At 35.7% G+C, this 18,782-nt stretch overlaps 2 protein-coding genes and 1 non-coding gene across 6 annotated transcripts; all 3 read right to left on the bottom strand.

Moving 5' to 3' along the window:
* Positions 1-1,980: 1,980 nt before the first annotated feature.
* On the bottom strand, positions 1,981-9,645 carry LOC107942431 (putative receptor-like protein kinase At4g00960). The gene is made up of 8 exons (XM_041095584.1): positions 8,964-9,645; positions 3,666-3,930; positions 3,468-3,584; positions 3,253-3,377; positions 2,947-3,157; positions 2,620-2,857; positions 2,385-2,535; positions 1,981-2,310 (listed from the first exon to the last, which is right to left on the bottom strand). The coding sequence occupies exons 1-8, from the start codon at positions 9,480-9,482 to the stop codon at positions 1,981-1,983; spliced, it is 1,956 nt and encodes a 651-aa protein (XP_040951518.1). The 5' UTR covers positions 9,483-9,645.
* Positions 9,646-10,201: 556 nt separating this feature from the next.
* LOC107929828 (cysteine-rich receptor-like protein kinase 10) lies at positions 10,202-14,709 on the bottom strand. Of its 4 annotated transcripts, none has more exons than XM_041095873.1 (8): positions 14,205-14,646; positions 13,506-14,059; positions 11,787-11,915; positions 11,577-11,701; positions 11,288-11,498; positions 10,950-11,187; positions 10,721-10,871; positions 10,202-10,652 (listed from the first exon to the last, which is right to left on the bottom strand). In XM_041095873.1, the coding sequence occupies exons 2-8, from the start codon at positions 13,912-13,914 to the stop codon at positions 10,320-10,322; spliced, it is 1,596 nt and encodes a 531-aa protein (XP_040951807.1). In that variant the 5' UTR covers positions 13,915-14,059; positions 14,205-14,646; the 3' UTR covers positions 10,202-10,319. The 4 variants fall into 4 exon arrangements, with proteins under 4 accessions (XP_040951807.1, XP_040951809.1, XP_040951805.1 ...); XM_041095875.1 differs by lacking the exon at positions 14,205-14,646 and adding an exon at positions 11,965-12,100 and having other exon boundaries at positions 11,787-11,867; positions 13,506-13,733; XM_041095871.1 differs by having other exon boundaries at positions 13,506-14,709.
* Positions 14,710-17,068: 2,359 nt separating this feature from the next.
* Positions 17,069-17,175, bottom strand: LOC121218885 (small nucleolar RNA R71). The gene has a single exon (XR_005915367.1). It is a non-coding gene; the product is annotated as a small nucleolar RNA R71 (small nucleolar RNA).
* Between the last annotated feature and the right edge of the window lie 1,607 nt (positions 17,176-18,782).

Here is an 18,782-nt window from a genome sequence, read left to right as displayed (position 1 = left end):
AACTGAATAACAAGACTAAATTGAATAAGATTAAAAACTTAAAATTGACAACTTTAGGTAAAGGAGATGGAAATGAGACTTTACTCGGTATCAATTTAATTGTCCCGTTTAGATAAGATGGACAAATTCAGTTCTGAGGATGCAACAACAATGTCACTAGAATGGGTGGAGGAGAATGCTAATAGCTCATTGACAACAACCCGTGATTGAGACGTGCACAACTGACCCAAGTTATTCTTATCGGTAATTTGAGCTTACTTTAACCCATATGGACTAGCTCAATTCTTGCAATTTCTAGAGAACCCATCTATTTAAAGTATGGTGATGCAATAACACTTAAACAATTTGTAATTTATAAAGTTAATTTGAGTTTCAAGATAAATATAATTTTTTTTTAAAACTTTATATTGTAAATAGTTATCCACATTCAACACTCCATAATAAAATACATTTAAGGACATTTATTCGTACTTAAACGTTTTACTTTTATTGCTTTTTTTTATTATTACTTTCCTACCCTTTTAGGTTTAATGTCTTGAGGAATTTTTTGGCTTCATGAAAATTCAGATCGACTTGGGGCTTCTTGATCACGCTAGACCCGCGTTCCTTCAGGTAATTTAGAAACAAATTCATCCCACCACACACACACACGTCTGTACAAATATATATAGTAATATTTTAAATTGAAATTACTTTGGCTTGCGTAGTCATGAATAATTTCTTGGGTCTTCAAAAAAAAAATGCATTGACTTGGTTCGTAGCAGTTAGTTTTTCTTTAATACAGTGAATGGCTCTAAATTGATGTTCACTTTGTTGCAGTTTTAGGTTGGTTTAGGCAGATAGTTTCGGCCTCTGAATACCTCAAACTAAACTTGGTCAAAAGATAGTTTCGGTCTTTGAATACCTCAAACGCAAATGAATTATATTTTTATACCATTTATAAAACTAGAATTTTCAAATTTCAGCACTAAGATGTCATAAAAAATAGGATTTTTTAATTACCAAATTATGAATCAACTTTAAACTGTCCAAGACAAACAAACATATAAAAAGGGTTTCTATTTAAGGATAAAGAAACATGTTCAATAATGCATGCAAGTCAAACAACAGAACAAAATCGTAAACAATTGAAATAAACCTTCTGGTGAAAGCATTTAATGGAGATAAGGCTCTCTATTTTTGGCTGATGAACTTTGGCCTGCAATGCAACAGCAGACCAGCATTGAAGCTCAACCAGTGCAGCAGCAACAGCAGCAACATTTTTTTCATTTGTAACTTGTTTAGTTGTTTTGTAATTTGACTTTGAGTTAGTAGGTTTAGTTGCTGATTTTGTATGATTTCCATAATGTGATTAAATAGCTGATATGTCAGCTTCATTTGAGTGTAATTTAAGCTATGTTTTAGTCAAGTATTAGTGGGAATAGTTACACATTAGGTGGCTGCCTTGTATCACATATATGTTCATTATTGTTGAGTTTTCGATTAACAGCAAGGAACAAAACAAAGTTTTTTTGTGTTTGAAAAATGAAAACCAGAAGCAAAAACAAAAGCTTAACTTCATTACATTAAAAATGAGTAAAAACAAATACATAAGTAGTTCAAAAATTACAGTGAAAGAAAACAAAGCTTGCACTAAGCTATTAGATCTGCTTAATGACAACCTAAGTGACTACCAAATTAGCTAAACACACAATTAAACCTTAGCTGATCAAATAAAAATGATTACAACATAAGCTAGCAAAAAAATCAACTGTGCAAAGGCTCTATAGTCGAATTACACCATGGACATTAGCATGCTTCAGCTGTGTTCTTGATTACTTGCATGTTGCAGCTGTGTTGCATGGTTTCTTGCATGTTGCTGCTATGTTGCCACCTTTGAACAGTTATCTTAATGAGAAATACAAGTGATTTTTCAGTTATCTTCTTGTTCAAATTTTCTTTGCATTCGTTCTTTGCTTCAATTCTCCTTAGTTTACTTGTTCAAACACCAACATTGGCTAAGGGGAAAACTTCGTCATTGGAATGACTAGTAATGGAAACGATAACCCTTGAACTATATGTCGAGGAGGATGAGAGATCTGATTGAGTGGAGCTATGCATGAAAAATGCCGGCTCTGAAGGCATCGCAAGTGTCAGCGAGCTGCTATTCAACATGATGACAACCGACGCCATGGTTGGTCTGTCCGCCACGTTTTCTTGAACACAAAGTAACCCAATGTGTATGCATCTCGTTATTTCAGATGACGAAGAAACCTTCAAAGCTGGATCTATGAGATTCACCGTTGTCCCTTCTCTCCAGTTTTTCCACGACTGCAACCATTTTTATTAAGATTATCAACAAATCCAACATTATTTCAATATACAACTATTTCATATATACTTACATAGCTTAACAGATCTTCTATGTTATCTCTATCGTTAAAACAATTGTTTCTTCGACCAGTCACAATTTCCAAAATCAATACTCCAAAGCTAAATACATCGGATTTGACTGAGAATTGTCCATGCATTGCGTATTCTGGAGCCATATAACCGCTATAAGTCAACAATAAGAACTAGTTAGAACCGTGTGTATAGTTTATCTTATCATGGAGAAATGTTACTACTTTAGGAACTTACTAGGTTCCCACAATTCTACTTGTATTGCCTTGTGTTTCATCCATAGTAAACAATCTTGCCATGCCAAAATCTGCGATTTTTGGATTCATATCTGCGTCTAGCAAAACATTACTAGCTTTGAGATCGCGATGAATAATTCGAAGCCGAGAATCTTCGTGAAGATAAAGGAGTCCTCTAGCAATTCCTCCTATGATTTTGTATCGTTGTTCCCAATTCAATTGTTCCCTCCTTTTTGGATCTGTATATATAACAGCAAGATATCAGATTGTGCTTTCCACTAACCAAAAATAATATGTCAAGTGAATTCAAGTGTAAATGCAGGAATACCGAATATGAACCGGTCGAGGCTCGCATTAGGTACAAACTCATAGACAAGAAGTCTTTCAGTTCTTTCGAGGCTAAAACCGAGCAGCCTGACTAAGTTCCGGTGTTGAAGTTTGGCTACCAACAGGACTTCATTCTTGAATTCTGAGTCTCCTTGCTTAGATTCCCTGGATAACCTTTTTACAGCTATGTCTTGTCCAAAGGAAAGCCTACCCTGAAAAATCCAAACAAAGTATATACACAAGCATGTCAAACACTAACAATGTTCCTTGCGGATGCTTTATTCATACGTATAATATTTCCTTTTACCTTGTAAACAGACCCAAAGCCACCTTGCCCAAGCTTATTTTCATCACTAAAGTTATTTGTTGCAGTTCTAATGGTGCCAAAATCAAATTGTAAAGACTCTGGATTGATAATTTCTGCGTCCAAAGCTGACATAGGAGGAGCAAGTAATTATTTAGTGGATAAAAGTTGAACCAGTCAATATTTATCTAAATGGTTGGAAATACGTTTAATCTTACTTTCAACAGTTTCCTTGGTCTTCCTAGCTCTTAAAACGAAGTAGATACAGATGATAATTATCACAACACTGGCTGTTGGAACAACTACAGCGATTATAATTCGAGATGTGTTACTATCTGAAAAAAAGAAAGCAAACACTTGGTTTAATTTCCTGCAGAAAAGTATATGTAGAACGGATGTGCATATAGATGTATTACCGCCGGGGGGAGGCGAAACTGCTGGTTCATCATAGAAACGTTCCATCTCAAACCTCACAAAACAGCTAGTCAAAATCACTTGGCCTCCTCGTTTTCCGCTGCAACATACAGGGATTTCCTGCAAAGCTCTCTCCAAGCAAGTGGTGCAATCTTCCTGGGATAAATCAGGGGTGCACTGCTCCAGTGCATATATTGGTTGCAACGCTGGATCTATTACATTCTCTGTAGCAAACTTGCAAAGAGAATCACCCGATGATGTTGAAAGCTGGACTGCAATGCAACATGGAGCCAGAAGCATGCTACTGTCGAGACCAGCAGCTATCAAGCTCAGCTCATTTTGCTTGGCGCGCACGAATGGTTTTTGGACCAAATGAAGCAACTGACATTGCTGTTTTGTTTTGATGTAATTTAGTTCGGTTCAACTCTAACTAGTTTCCAAAGTTAGTTGGATTAAGTTTGTGATTGGATTGATGATGTAAAAGCTGATATGTCAGCTTATTTTGTATTTGACTTAAGCTTGTATTAGTTTAGTTTAAGTGGGAGTAGTTATGTCATTAGGTAACTGTCAAATGAACCAAAATTTGTAACTCTTTTATATATTCAAATTATGAATGAAAATTAGTAGTGTTCAGTTACAATTTTTGCTGGACATTCAAATCTTTGCTTGCTGCTCTGCTTGTTTTTCTTTTTCTGCTTCGATTATTCTTGCATTTGTGTGCAAATCTCTTTGTTGCTGCTGCCATTGTTCCTACAAATGGTATCATGAGCCCGAGTCTTTGAGGGGCCTTTGCATGCATTCTGTTGATTTCAATTTAAAATCTACAGCAAAGCTTAAAACTAAAAAGGATCGAAGCACTTAAACTCAGTTTAGCAAGATGAGTTTCACTCCACCACCTCCACCAGTGTTCACTGGAGAAAACTATCACATTTGGATAGTTAAAATGAAGACTTATCTTCAGGCACACGATCTTTGGAGTGTGATTGAGAATGATGCTGAACCACCTCCATTGAGAGCCAATCCCACCATTGCACAGATGAGGCAGCATGCTAAGGAGCGAGCCAAGAAGCATAAGGCTATGGCCTGCTTGCAAAATGGAGTCTCTAATGTGATATTCACTCGTATCATGGCCTGTGACTCACCAAAACAGGCCTGGGAGAAGCTGAAGGAGGAGTTCATGGGGACTGACAAGACAAGGCAACAGCAAGTGATCAACCTCAGGAGAGATTTTGAAAATTTGAGGATGAAGGAGTCTGAGACCATCAAGCAGTACTCAGACAGGATAATGGCCATTGTCAACAGCATTAGGCTCCTGGGAGTGGATTTCATAGAGAGCAGAGTTGTTGAAAAGGTTATTACAACTCTCCCTGAGAAATTTGAGTCTAAAATCTCTTCACTTGAGGACTCGAGGGACTTATCAGCCATTTCACTGTCTGAGCTGATAAACTCCCTGTATGCACTTGAGCAAAGGAGGGCAAATAGGCAGGAGGAGAATCCTGAAGCTGCTTTCCAAGCTAAAGCCAGTGAAGGCTCAAGCATGAGTGTAAAAGGCAAGAAGCCTTGGCACAATAGAAAGGCCAAGTCAGGAAGAGATGAAGCAAAAAGGGTGTTTCCACCATGTGTTCACTACAAAAAGACAACACATTCAGAAAAATATTGCTGGTTTAGGCCAGATATTCAGTGCAGAAAGTGCAAGCAGTTTGGTCATGTAGAGAAGGTGTGCAAAGGCAAACCAAGGGAGGCTGCTTTACAACAAGCTAGACCAGCTGAGGACATGCAAGCTCAGGAGGAGCATGTGTTTACAGCAACCTGTTTTGTTGGCACAACAAAAACCAGCAATGATTGGCTACTAGACAGTGGCTGCTCACACCATATGACAGCAGATGAGAAGTTGTTCAAGGGCTTAGACAGAAGCTTCCACTCTAGGATCAGAATTGGAGATGGCAAGCTGATTGAGGCTAAGGGCAAGGGCAGTGTGCTGGTTAGCACTGGTTCAGGTAACAAGCTGATCTCAGATGTGCTTTTTGTACCTGACTTAGACCAGAATTTGCTTAGTGTAGGCCAATTAGTTGAAAAGGGCTATACATTGGTTTTTAAGGATGGTTGCTGTACTGTTCAAGACATGAATGGTCTAGATTTAATCTCAGTCTCCATGACCGATAGATGCTTCATGCTGGATGTTAGCCAAGTAGAAAGAAAGGCATACACCAGCCTTGCTGACAGCACTGACTTGTGGCATAGGAGACTAGGCCATGCCAATTTCAGATCGCTTGATCTGCTACATAGGCTGAATTTGGTTGATTGCATTTCAAAAGTTGAGGTTTGTGGGAATGTTTGTGAGGTTTGTCAGCTTGGTAAGCAGACTAGACTGCCTTTTCCTGCTGACAGTGCTTGGAGAGCTCAAAACAAGCTCGAATTGGTGCACTCTGATGTTTGTGGTCCTATGAGAACACCTTCAATCAGTGATAACAGGTACTTTGCTCTGTTTATAGATGATTTGACAAGGTTGTGCTGGGTCTACTTCTTGAGGCAAAAGTCAGAAGTGTTTGAAGCCTTCTGTAAATTCAAGGCTTATGCTGAAAATCAGTCAGGCTGCAAAATTAGAGCTTTAAGGACTGGTAATGGCTCTGAATATGTGTCTGAGAGATTTCAAAAGCTTTGTGACAGTAATGGGATTCATCATCAGCTCACAACAGTCTATACTCCTCAACAGAATGGAGTCTGTAAGAGGAAGAATTGGACTGTGTTGAACATGGCCAGGTGCCTCTTGTTTCAAGGCAAGCTTCCAAGTCAGTTTTGGGCTGAGGCAGTTAACACCTCAGTGTATCTGCTCAATAGACTGCCAACTAGAGCAGTCAAGGATAAGACTCCTTATGAGGCTTGGCATAGAGTTAAACAAGTTGTAACACACTTGAAAGTATTTGGTTGTGTGTGTTATGCTCTTGTTCCAGTGGAAAAGAGAACCAAGCTCGAGAGCAGGGCCACTCTAGGAATCTTTGTTGGCTATAGCACCAACAAGAAGGGCTATAGAGTTTATGATCCTATAGCAAAGAAAGTCTTAGTCAGCAGGGATGTAAAATTTGATGAAGAAAAGGTGTGGAATTGGAATAGTGCTGAAGCTAACATGTTTGAAATAGATCAGTTGGACTTGGTTGCTGAGCCTACAGAAGAGGAACCAAGTGAAGATGCAGTAGATGACACACCAGTGAGGGGCACCAGAACTTTGGCTGATGTCTATCAGAGGTGCAATGTTGCTGTGATTGAGCCTTCAGACTTTGAAGAGGCTGCCAAGGACAGAAGCTGGATGGAAGCTATGGAAGTTGAGTTGGAAATGATCAATAAAAATGAAACATGGGAGTTGGTGAGTAGACCAGAAAATAAGAAGGTTATTGGGGTTAAATGGGTGTACCGGACCAAGTACAATGCTGATGGCTCACTGAACAAGCACAAGGCCAGGCTTGTGGTGAAGGGTTACAGTCAGCAGTATGGTGTGGACTTCTTGGAGACTTTTGCTCCAGTGGCAAGACTGGACACAATCAAGCTACTGTTTGCTTTAGTAGCTCAGAAGCAGTGGAAAGTTCACCAATTGGATGTCAAATCTGCATTCCTGAATGGTTTTCTCAAGGAGGAGATCTTCATTGAGCAACCTGAAGGTTTTGAAGTTGCTGGACATGAAGACAAAGTGTACAAGTTAAGAAAGGCCCTCTATGGCCTGAAACAGGCACCAAGGGCCTGGTATGACAGAGTTGATGCTTATCTGACCAAGCTTGGATTTGTGAAGAGCCTTAGTGAACCTACTCTGTATGTTAAGAGGTCAGAATTTGAAACCTTGCTGATTGTCTCCTTGTATGTGGATGACTTGTTAGTGACAGGGAGCAAAGTTGAGCTCATTGATGAGTTCAAGATTCAAATGCAGCAAGTGTTTGAAATGACAGATTTAGGGGTCATGACTTACTTCCTTGGCATGGAAGTTCACCAGTCTGATCGGGGCATCTTCATCAGCCAACAAACATTTGCCTTGAAGATTCTTGGCAAATTTTGCATGCAAAATTGTAAAGCAGTAAGTACACCAGTGGCACAGGGTGAAAAATTAACCAGCAATGGTGATCAGCAAAGGGTTAATGAGAGGAATTATCGAAGCCAAGTTGGTTGTCTGTTGTATCTAACAGCAACCAGGCCAGACATCATGTTTGGTGTTAGCCTGTTATCGAGATTCATGCATTGTTGCAATGAGGCACATTTGAAAGCTGCAAAAAGGGTCCTTAGATACATCAAAGGCACAACTAACTTTGGTGTAATGTTTGAAAGTGGGAAGGAACTGAAATTAGAAGGTTACTCTGATAGTGATTGGGCAGGATCCCTCGATGACATGAAGAGTACCTCTGGATACTTCTTCACACTTGGATCGGGCATGTTTTGTTGGAGTTCAAAGAAGCAACAAACTGTTGCTCAGTCCACAGCTGAAGCAGAGTACATTGCTGCAGCAGGAACAGTTAATCAGGCCATTTGGCTAAGAAAGCTGCTTCATGACCTTAATGAAACTCAAGATGAAGCAACTGAAATTTGAGTGGATAATCAGTCTGCAGTTGCGATAGCCAAGAACCCTGTGTTCCATGGTAAGACTAAGCATTTTAAAATCAAACTGCATTTTGTTAGAGAGGCTGAACAAGCAAAGGAAGTCAGCCTTGTGCATTGCAGCTCAGGGGCGCAATTGGCTGACATAATGACCAAGCCTTTAGGGGCTGCTCGATTTGAATCTTTGAGAAGTGCAATTGGAATGTGTTGCATACAGTCCAAGGAGGAGTGTTGAAAGCTGGACTGCAATGCAACATGGAGCCAGAAGCATGCTACTGTCGAGACCAGCAGCTATCAAGCTCAGCTCATTTTGCTTGGCGCGCACGAATGGTTTTTGGACCAAATGAAGCAACTGACATTACTGTTTTGTTTTGATGTAATTTAGTTCGGTTCAACTCTAACTAGTTTCCAAAGTTAGTTGGATTAAGTTTGTGATTGGATTGATGATGTAAAAGCTGATATGTCAGCTTATTTTGTATTTGACTTAAGCTTGTATTAGTTTAGTTTAAGTAGGAGTAGTTATGTCATTAGGTAACTGTCAAATGAACCAAAATTTGTAACTCTTTTATATATTCAAATTATGAATGAAAATTAGTAGTGTTCAGTTACAATTTTTGCTGGACATTCAAATCTTTGCTTGCTGCTCTGCTTGTTTTTCTTTTTCTACTTCGATTATTCTTGCATTTGTGTGCAAATCTCTTTGTTGCTGCTGCCATTGTTCCTACAGATGAGGCCTTATTCATCAGGTCGACCAACAAATTGTTCAAGGCTCCACGGAAACTGTCCGCATCCGTAACATTAGAAGGATTCAGCAGGCCTGTAACAAGGCTACTGTCCATGACACCAACGATGGAACGATTCGAATAACGCAACATACAAAAGTCATACCAAATGGCTGCTTCCTTCCTATTGGGACATTTACTCGTGATCTCACTTGTGGCGTTATTGATACAACTAAGGCAAACATCAGGCTGAACATCTCCTCTACAGAGCGCAATCGCGTTAGCCGTATCGGGATCTTGGCCGACGGACAGATTGTAGAAACCATAATCATTTGCAGTGATTGAGGAGAATGAAGGGAGGAGGTTGTTGAGGTTCGCCTCGTAGGTGCTGCCGGCGGTGAAGTTTCCTCTACCGTTTGAACAACTTGAAGTCGTCAATTTATTAGAGTTCTGGGCGATACTGAAGTTGAAAACAAGGATAAGAGCTAAAAGGAAAAGCAGTGTTGAAGATCCCATTTTCATCGTTTCAGTCTAATAATCTAATGAAAATCAATACAAGTCTGGAAATCCTATTAGAAAGGCTTCTAATTCATATGAGCATTTATAAAGGACTACGTAGACGTGTTTGTCCAAAATTTATATAATCTATCTAGGTTGAATATGTCAAACAGTCAACTTTTTTGGCTTCCGATAAATTAAATTTCCGTGGTGAATCATAACTTAATATTTGTTAATTATTTTTAATAATTTCTAAAATTATTTATTTACTAATAATATAACTTTATGGATTGAAGTTTATACACTCCAGGAGTTAAGTATTATATAGAGGTATAGTTTAATATTAAAAATAAATAAATATTAAATAAAGAAACATGTGAAATTTTTAAAATTGTTTATGAGATTAAAAAAGATTGTCAATGTATCAAAATTAACCTTAACTTTATATGATTTATAGATTATTATTGTATACACAAGCAGTATAAAATTTTTAAACGCAAGCAGGATTAAAATGTTGTTTTGTGTCCCATTAAATTTTTTTCCAAAGATTTAATCTATTTGTGAGCATATTTATATCAAATAATTATTCTATGATTTATGGGTTTTCTAGTATGCCTAATTACTTCCAGTTTTGAAGAAATCAAATAGAAAGTTGAAATATAGAAGCAGTCCAAACGAGTTTCTTTTTTCTTTTTTACCATTTCTTACAAAAATAATAATAGTTTATGTTGTACCAAAAAGAATAATAATAATAATATTACTTTATGCGCAGAAAGTTCAAAAAGGTGGGGGAAATAGTAAATTTAAATTTCTTACAATTAAGACATGTGTACACAGGAAGATAAATATAATTCCGAAAAACTATCGAGGATATGGATCAGTAATTGAAGCTTCATTCTGGGACAATGGGAGTTCGTCACTTCTAGATTGGTAGGATTCGGACACCAACGAAGATGACATGTCTGACTCGATGTTGGTGTGCATAAAAAATGCTGGTTGGGAAGGCATTGGGAGTGTGACTGAGAAACTATTAAGCATTAGAATAACTGTAGCCATAGTTGGTCTGTCACCTACGTTTTCTTGAACACATAGTAATCCAATGTGTATGCATCTCATCATTTCATTTCTTGAACCATCTCTCAATGTTGGATCAACTATATTCATTGCCGTCCCTTGTCTCCAATTCTTCCATGCCTGCAACATTTTCAAGATGAACTCGAGTTTCATACAATCATTTAATAGTTTTAGATAATCATACTTACACAGCTTATTAGGTCCTCCACGGTTTCTCCATTTCGAAAGCAGTTGTTTCTTTGACCACTTACAATTTCCAAAACTAACACACCATAGCTGTAAACATCTGATTTTACTGAGAACTGGCCGTGCATAGCATATTCGGGTGCCATATATCCACTGCATGTCAACATTTCTATTATCATTCTTGATTCCAAGAACATTTCTAATATGTAGAGATGTAGTTTTTGTCCTTACTAGGTCCCCACAATTCTGCTGGTATTGCCTTGTGTTTCGTCCCGTACAACCAACCTTGCCATCCCAAAATCTGCAATTTTTGGAATCATCTCTGCATCTAACAAAACATTGCTGGCTTTAAGATCCCGGTGAACTATCCTTAGTCGAGAATCTTCATGAAGGTAAAGGATGCCGCGAGCAACGCCTCCTATGATTTTGTAGCGCCTTTCCCAATCCAGCTGTGCACGCTTGACTCGATCTGGATAATATTAGACGGTCAGGAGTAAGTCTCCGATTGATAACAAAGGAATAAGAACAAACTATATATGTGTGATATAGTACTAGAACAGAAACTGTACCAAATAAGAAATGATCAAGGCTAGTGTTGGGCACAAACTCATAAATGAGAAGCCTTTCATGCCCTTCTAAGCAGAAACCAAGGAGCCTAACTAAATTGCGGTGCTGAAGCTTGGCCACTAAGAGGACTTCATTCTTGAATTCCAGGTCCCCTTGTCCAGAATCCCTGGCTAGTCTTTTCACAGCAACCTCTTCTCCATTTGGAAGTTGACCCTATACCATATTTCCAACTTTAGGCTAAACTTCCATAGTTGAAATGAATTAAATTTCTTTGACAAGGGATATCTTTACCTTGTAAACAGCTCCAAATCCACCTTGGCCAAGCTTATTTGCATCAGAAAAGTTATTAGTTGCTGCCCGAACAGTGGCAAAGTCGAACTGCAAGGAGTCAGCCCTAATGACCTCATCATCATCAGCTGAAAGAAGCGAAATTGTTTGAACATTTCAGATAAAGTAAATGACATTTTATTGAATCAAGTCAAATTTTATATATTTACTTACTTCTAAGTAATTGTTGTGGGGTCTTTCTGGCCCTCCGAATGATGCAGATGGAGGAAGCAATTAGTATGGGAATTCCAACAACTGAAGCAACAACAATGATAATAATGCGGGTTGTGTTATTGCCATTTCCTGCGAAAGTAAAAAGTAATGAGCACTGTAATTGATAAATAAAACTCACTTTCTACTACATGGGGAATTACTCTATGACTGTAATTCATAGGTTGTAGGTCGTAAGTTGGACCATGTGGCTGCACAGGGGATGTATTCGTTGTAACAATTGCTTCATTCCTGACTTGTTCAAAAGTGAAGTCGGACTGAACTTAAAACAAGGTAAGAACATATTTTGTTATTCTTCAAGTTCGATTTAATTTATTATTTACCAAATTTAACTTAAATTAAAATATTGATTTTTGAGTTAGATCTCATCCGTTCATATTTTTTAAAATATAATTTATTTTTTCTTTTTAGTTTAATAAAGAAATAGATAATTTATTAAAAAGAGTGTGTGAAAACGCGTTTAACTATACATGTCAACAAAAGTTACTCCACCTATACATGCATTTTATACCTTCTCTCTAAAATAAACTTATTTCCTTAAACCTTCAAAAAAAAACTACCTATTTGACTCTTAAAAAATAACTACATATATGACTAATTTAATTGAAAAAAAAAAGTCAAGCAAAGTAAGGCCATAACTTAAGGTGAAGGTAAGAAATTAAATATTTGGAGGTGGTACAAAGTCGCAAACAGCCGCCCTTCAATAAATGAGTAGACGCTAATAGGTGAGTGGCGGCATAAAATCTCATCTGTCTTACCCCTCCCCGATCTCGTGACGGCAAATGAACAGAAAACCTTAGAAAATAAATCTGGCCCAAATACAGAACAATATAATTATCCAGGCATTTTTAAGAAAAATTTCCCCTTTTTGGAACAAAGAACTCTGCGGTTTCCCAGTTGTTGACTCTTCATTTTACAAGAAAGAGAAAAATTGGCATAATGCCCAAATTTGCCTCTAATGTTTGCCTAATTAGTCATTTTAGCCCCGATTTCTTTTTCTTTTTCTTTTTCTTTTTCTTTTGAGTAAGACCTTTCATTTTAAAATTTTGGTCAAATTAATCAAATTTGGATAGAAAATGTTAGGCAACCCTTAACAGCTGATGTGTCAATCGACACAGCGGCCCACATGTATTCTTACATCAGTAAACAATTTAATATTTATAAAAAATTTAAAAATAAAATTTATGAGTTTTCAAAAAAACAAAGTTAAGGTTTTCAAATAAAAATTATGAAAATTATAAAAAAATTTACTTGTTCTCTTTTTATTTTTTACTAGAATTTAAAGAAGGTCTAATTACTTAAAAGTTAAATTTTGGTTTAATGTATAAGATTATATATATGAACTTTATTTTTTTACAATTTTATACATTAAATATTTATTTAATTTAATTTTCACATATCATTAAAATGATTATTGATATAATATCATTTTACATTATATTATTACATATATAAATAATTATATTTATTTAATATAAAAATAAATTATTATATTTAATTTTTTAAATATGTATAACTAAATCTAAATTAAATTTTTATAGACACGTTTAAACTATAATCAAAATTTAATGCCTGTAATTGCATCCATAGTTTTTATATTTATATTTGTCGGATAACGTTAGGGGCAAATTTTCAGATTATGCCAAAATAAAATAACTTTACCTTCAGTAGAGGGAGAAGCAGGAGGAGGAGGAGAAGCTACAGACGGCGGAGGTGACGGTAGCGGAAGTGGAGTCTGATAAAATGGGTCAGACTCATACCTCAAGAGACAGCTTGGTTTAAGAATTCTGCATCCCCTTTTACCGAAGCAGCAACTTCCAATCCCTTCCTTAGCCACACCTAAACAATCACCACATTCTTGCTCGGACAAATCGGGACTGCACTGTACTAGAGCGTATACTCTTTGAAACACGCCGACCGTTGTGTTGTCCGCCGCGTACTTGCGGAGAGGACCCTCAGCGGCGGCTCGACTGCTCAGATTATTCAACAGGTTATCCAATGCCTGATTGAACTCATCAACATTCGTTACATTCTGTGTGTTCAATAGACAAGAATCAGGAGAGGTTTCCATATCTCCGAATAGGGTACGGTGGGCGTAACGCAGGGTACAAAATTCAGACCATCCCACCACCTCCTTGCTAAACGGGCATCGCTGGCTGAGCTCAGATATGGATTCGTTGAGGCAACTGTTGCAATCTTCCTGGTTTCTGTCTCCCCTGCAAAGTGCAATAGCGTTAACTTGGTTGGGGTCTCGACCAGCCGACAGGTTATAGAAGCCATAGTTGAAATCTGACTGAGAGGTGAGCCGAGAGAAGATGGTGTTGAGGTTGGCCTGGTAAGTGCTGTTTGCAGAGTAGTTACCTGCTGTGCTGATACAACGGTGTTGAAAGAACGGATCGGCTCCAAGACCAAGAATAGCAAGGAATAATGGGAGAATCAAATAAAAAAGGAGGAGCAGTATTGAAAATCCCATTGATGTTGAGTTTCTCTGCTTTATGGGTAAAAAATATGGATGAGAGGATTAATAGTAAAACTAAGGAAACAATCTATAAGATTGTAGTTTCATTTGAAAAGGAAATTAGGTATGGTATGGATTATTAGCCACCAAAATAATATTTAAAAAAGAAAAACAAGGGTATTGGGTAAGGAGACAAAGGGTTGACGAAGATGGCAGTGGTTGATGACAATGGATAAACCACTGAAAGAAATCCAAGGCTGACTGATGGGTATTGACTAATTCAATGTGGTTAATGAGAAAGAACTGAAATTTCTAAAGGGCAACGCAGTTCGCACGGTAAATGATTGAGATGGGAGTGGTGCTTCATGAATATAAAACTAAAACTACAATGCCGTGATAAAACGAACCACATTTGCCGGTCAAACAATCAATTATTTATTTTTCTTTGGCTATTGCCCAAACGTGGCCTGATGTAGACATTAAAGTTATCGCCACTTCCCTTTTAAAAACAAAAGGCACCCCCACCAAGTAAAAGAATTTTTGTATTATACTCTCACTGTTTTCATGTTTCAGGATTGGGTTTATATTTATCGCTTCTTTAAACATATATTCTATTTCGGGAGTATAATTATTTATTTTTTTAATTTAAAGTTAAACCATTTAAAAACAATATAGAATTATTAAAACACGACTTAAAATGAAAATAGTACAAATATACAAATATATCAAAATTTACATCTATCAAATTATTAACATATAAAAATTTACAACATTCTAAATTCACAAAAATAACATAAACACAATATGATATGCATTTTTGTTTTTGAAAGAATATTTGATAGGTGCTAAAAGTAATATGTTTTTAGCCTCATTCTTAATGTATTTTTAGATAATTATTCAATGTTAATGGTGAATTTTATGCTCCTAATCCTTTAAATTCATATTTTTTATACTTAAGAGAGCGTTTAGGAGCAAAACGAGCGAAAACCGAAAAATCGGAGTAAGTTACAGGAGTCACACGGGCTGACCCTTTCCACACGATCATGTGGTAGGCCATGTCGATTTTTCCATTTGCACTCTAAACTAGCGAGAAAACGTGATTTTTAGGTCTTTCGGGCATTCTAAGACGTATATATGACAAAAATAAGAAGATGGGAAAGAGTCGTCATAGAATACTCAAGAAAACAACTCGAAAAATACCATTTAAGCGGATTCTAAAGCAGATTTCCATCAAGATTGAAGATTCCCTTTTGATTTCTTTGGAGATTATTATGAGTTCTTTTGTTTCTTATAGTTATAATGTATTTTGGATGTTTTTATTTGCTAGTATGAATTAATTTTCTGAATACCTAGGGAGTTGAACCCTATGATGAATTATGTCTTTTGATTTTTATTTTACGCAATAAATACTTAGATCTTGTTCTCAATTATGTGTAATTAATTCTTGGCATGATATTTCTAGATTATTGATCCATGTTTAATGTGCTTAAGTCAGAGGAGGAATAGACTCTGTTTAAGAGTAGATCTTACATAATTGAATGGAGTTGCATACAATCCTAAAAATAGGAAATCTACCAGATTAGAGTCAAATCTAATAGGAGATGCATAGGTCAAGTTAATGCGATAATAAGAGTTTTAAGTATAAAGAAATTTCAATTAATCAACCTAGAGTCAGTTGCTTTTACTATCGAAAGAGATATTAACATGATTTAAGGATTTCTATGGATCAAGATACTAAGTGAATAAATTGCATAATTTAGATTGATAGTGACAGATGAAGTCTAGGTTAATTCTTTCCTAGGTATTATTTCGCTTTTTAGTTGTTAATTGATTATTTTCCTGAATTATTCTTTGTCTTGTTCGTTAGTTAATTAAATTAGTTAATTTTAGTTTTCAATCAATCATTTGAATTTATCGGTTAAATAATAAAAAGACAGTAATTACTAGTACTTTTAGTCTTCGTGGAAACGATATCTTTGCTCACTGTAACTATACTATTAATTAATAGGTGCACTTACTTTAGTCAAATTTTTAATTGGTTTTATGGACATTAAGTTTTTGGCGTCGTTGTCAGTAACTAAAATATTAGGAAAATTTTATTTCTATTAATTTAGCCATTTTTATTTTTATTTTAATATTTTGTTTTTAATTTAATTTTTACATTCTAAAATTTTTCATTTGTTTAATTCTGACAGGTTCTTTTGGTTTATAATTAGAGGAAACCTGTTTGAACAATTAATTTTTTACAATAAGATTGAAAGAATTGCTCGCAGAAATCAGAGAGAAGTTAGAGAAGTAAGGCAAGATCAACAAATTTTAATAGATGATCAAGAGCAGAAAGACATTACTATGAAGATGGATGATAATCAAAATAATCAGCAGCCTCCTGCACCTCCTGCCCATCATACTATGTTTGAATATGCTAAGCCTACTCTGATTGGGGCTAAATCGAGTATCGTCAGACCGACTATTGTGCAAACAATTTTAAGATAAAGTTGAACACAATTCAGATGGTATAACAGTATGTTTAGTTTGATAGGTTGCAAGATGAAGATCCGAATGCTCATTTGGCTAACTTTTTAGAGATTTACGACATATTCAAGATTAATGGTGTTTTTGGTGATGTCATACAGTTACGATTGTTCTCATTCTCTTTGAGGAGCAAGGCAAAACAATGGTTGAATTCACTTCCATGGGGTTCTATTATGACTTGGGATCAAATGACAGTGAAATTTCTTTGAAGTACTTCCTATTGGCTAAAATAACTAAGTTGAGAAACGACATCTCTTCGTTTGCTCAAATTGATTTGGAGACATTATATGATGCACGAGAGAGATTTAATGATTTTTTAAGAAGGTGTCCTCATCATGGGTAACCTTTGTGGTTACAAGTTCAAACCTTTTACAACGGTTTAAATCCCTGGACTAGACAACTAATTGATGTAGCAGCTGGAAGAACATTGAATAATAAGACACCTGTAATAGCCCGATTTTTAGTGGTATCGAAAATAATGGTTTCGAGACTATAATTTCGATAAAATAGTACGTAGATATTATTTAATTAGTATATTTATGAGGTCTATAGAGTCGTACTAAATTTTGGTTGAGAAATTTTATTATTTTGATAATTTAATAAGTAAAAAGAACTGAATTGTAAAAACTGCAAAGGTTGAGTAGTTAAATTAAAGGGAATAAATGGACAATTTAACCCATGGGAAATTAGTTAGTGGGATTTTATTAGGTTATGCTTAATTAATGGTTTAATTAGGCTTAATTAATTATTTATTAAAACTTAATTAAGAAAGTTGAAGTATTTATAAAAATATCATAATATATATAATAAATTAAACCTAAATTAAAAAAAATTTCATTTTCTTCTCATCTTCTCCACGGTAAGAGAAAGGAAAATGTTAGGGTTTCAAGCTTTTATTTAAAGCTTTAATTTGGTAAGTGTATTAATGCCCATTTTTAGTAATTTTTATGTTTTTGAGTTCGTATCAATTTGGTTTAGCTAAATCGAGGACCAATTTGTGAAACTGTTAAATGTTAAAAAAGTTTCCATTGATAAATGAGGTTGTTTCTTAAAGCTTTTGATGAAATATGAAACTTTTTTGATAGACTAGATTATTTTGAAAAGTGATTTTTGATGATTTCGATGTTTAAGGACTAAATTGATTAAATGACAAATTATTTGTATTCGAGGTGAAATTGTTGCAAATAAGGACTGATATGAAATTATAGAATATTTGGGTATCATGGGTGTTTAGGAAAAATGAGTAAATTGCATGATTAGGTGTAACACCCATTACCTATATTCGTCACCGAAATAGGGTATGAGGCATTACCGAAGTTTTCTGAATTAATTTTTCTGTTACCAGTTAAATACTATTATTTTAATAAAACATATTATGAAGTCCCTTAGATGGGCCTTCGAAGCCTAAAAAATATGTCAAGATCAAACCAAATTAGCCAATCCAATTCAACATATTTTCAAGATAGATTTACGCATATCCATAGGGTAATATAATGGCTTAAATTTAAGATTATCGGAACAGTGGTTTCGTAACCACAAATTCGAATTAAAGAGAAACTTGTTTTAATATTTTTGCATGAATACTGATATGATAGGAAAATAGTATGAAAATATCGATAGAAAAATTTTACCGATTTAGTGGTTAGTTAGAAAAAGAAATTATTGAAAAAATAGGGTTAAAGCAAGGTATCAAGACCTCGATCTCGTAAAACCAAGTCAGAAATATTTTTATAAATATTTATGAAATGTTAGTATGTGGTATTAAAATTTCATTAGAAAATTTTAATATTTGGGTAGTCAATTAAATAAAAAGGACTAAATTAGAAAAAAGTGTAAAAGAGGTAGGGACTATTAAATAGCTTAAGTGTCTAATGAAAAAGGATTTAAAAGGAAATTAGACCCAGAATTTATTTGGGCTGGACGGCAAGGGCATGAAAGCAGTAAGAAAA

The sequence above is a fragment of the Gossypium hirsutum genome, chromosome D06 (assembly GCF_007990345.1).
Source record: "Gossypium hirsutum isolate 1008001.06 chromosome D06, Gossypium_hirsutum_v2.1, whole genome shotgun sequence".
Lineage (NCBI taxonomy): Eukaryota > Viridiplantae > Streptophyta > Magnoliopsida > Malvales > Malvaceae > Gossypium > Gossypium hirsutum.
Note: the sequence above shows the minus strand (reverse complement) of the source record. Positions and strands in the feature narration are given on the sequence as shown.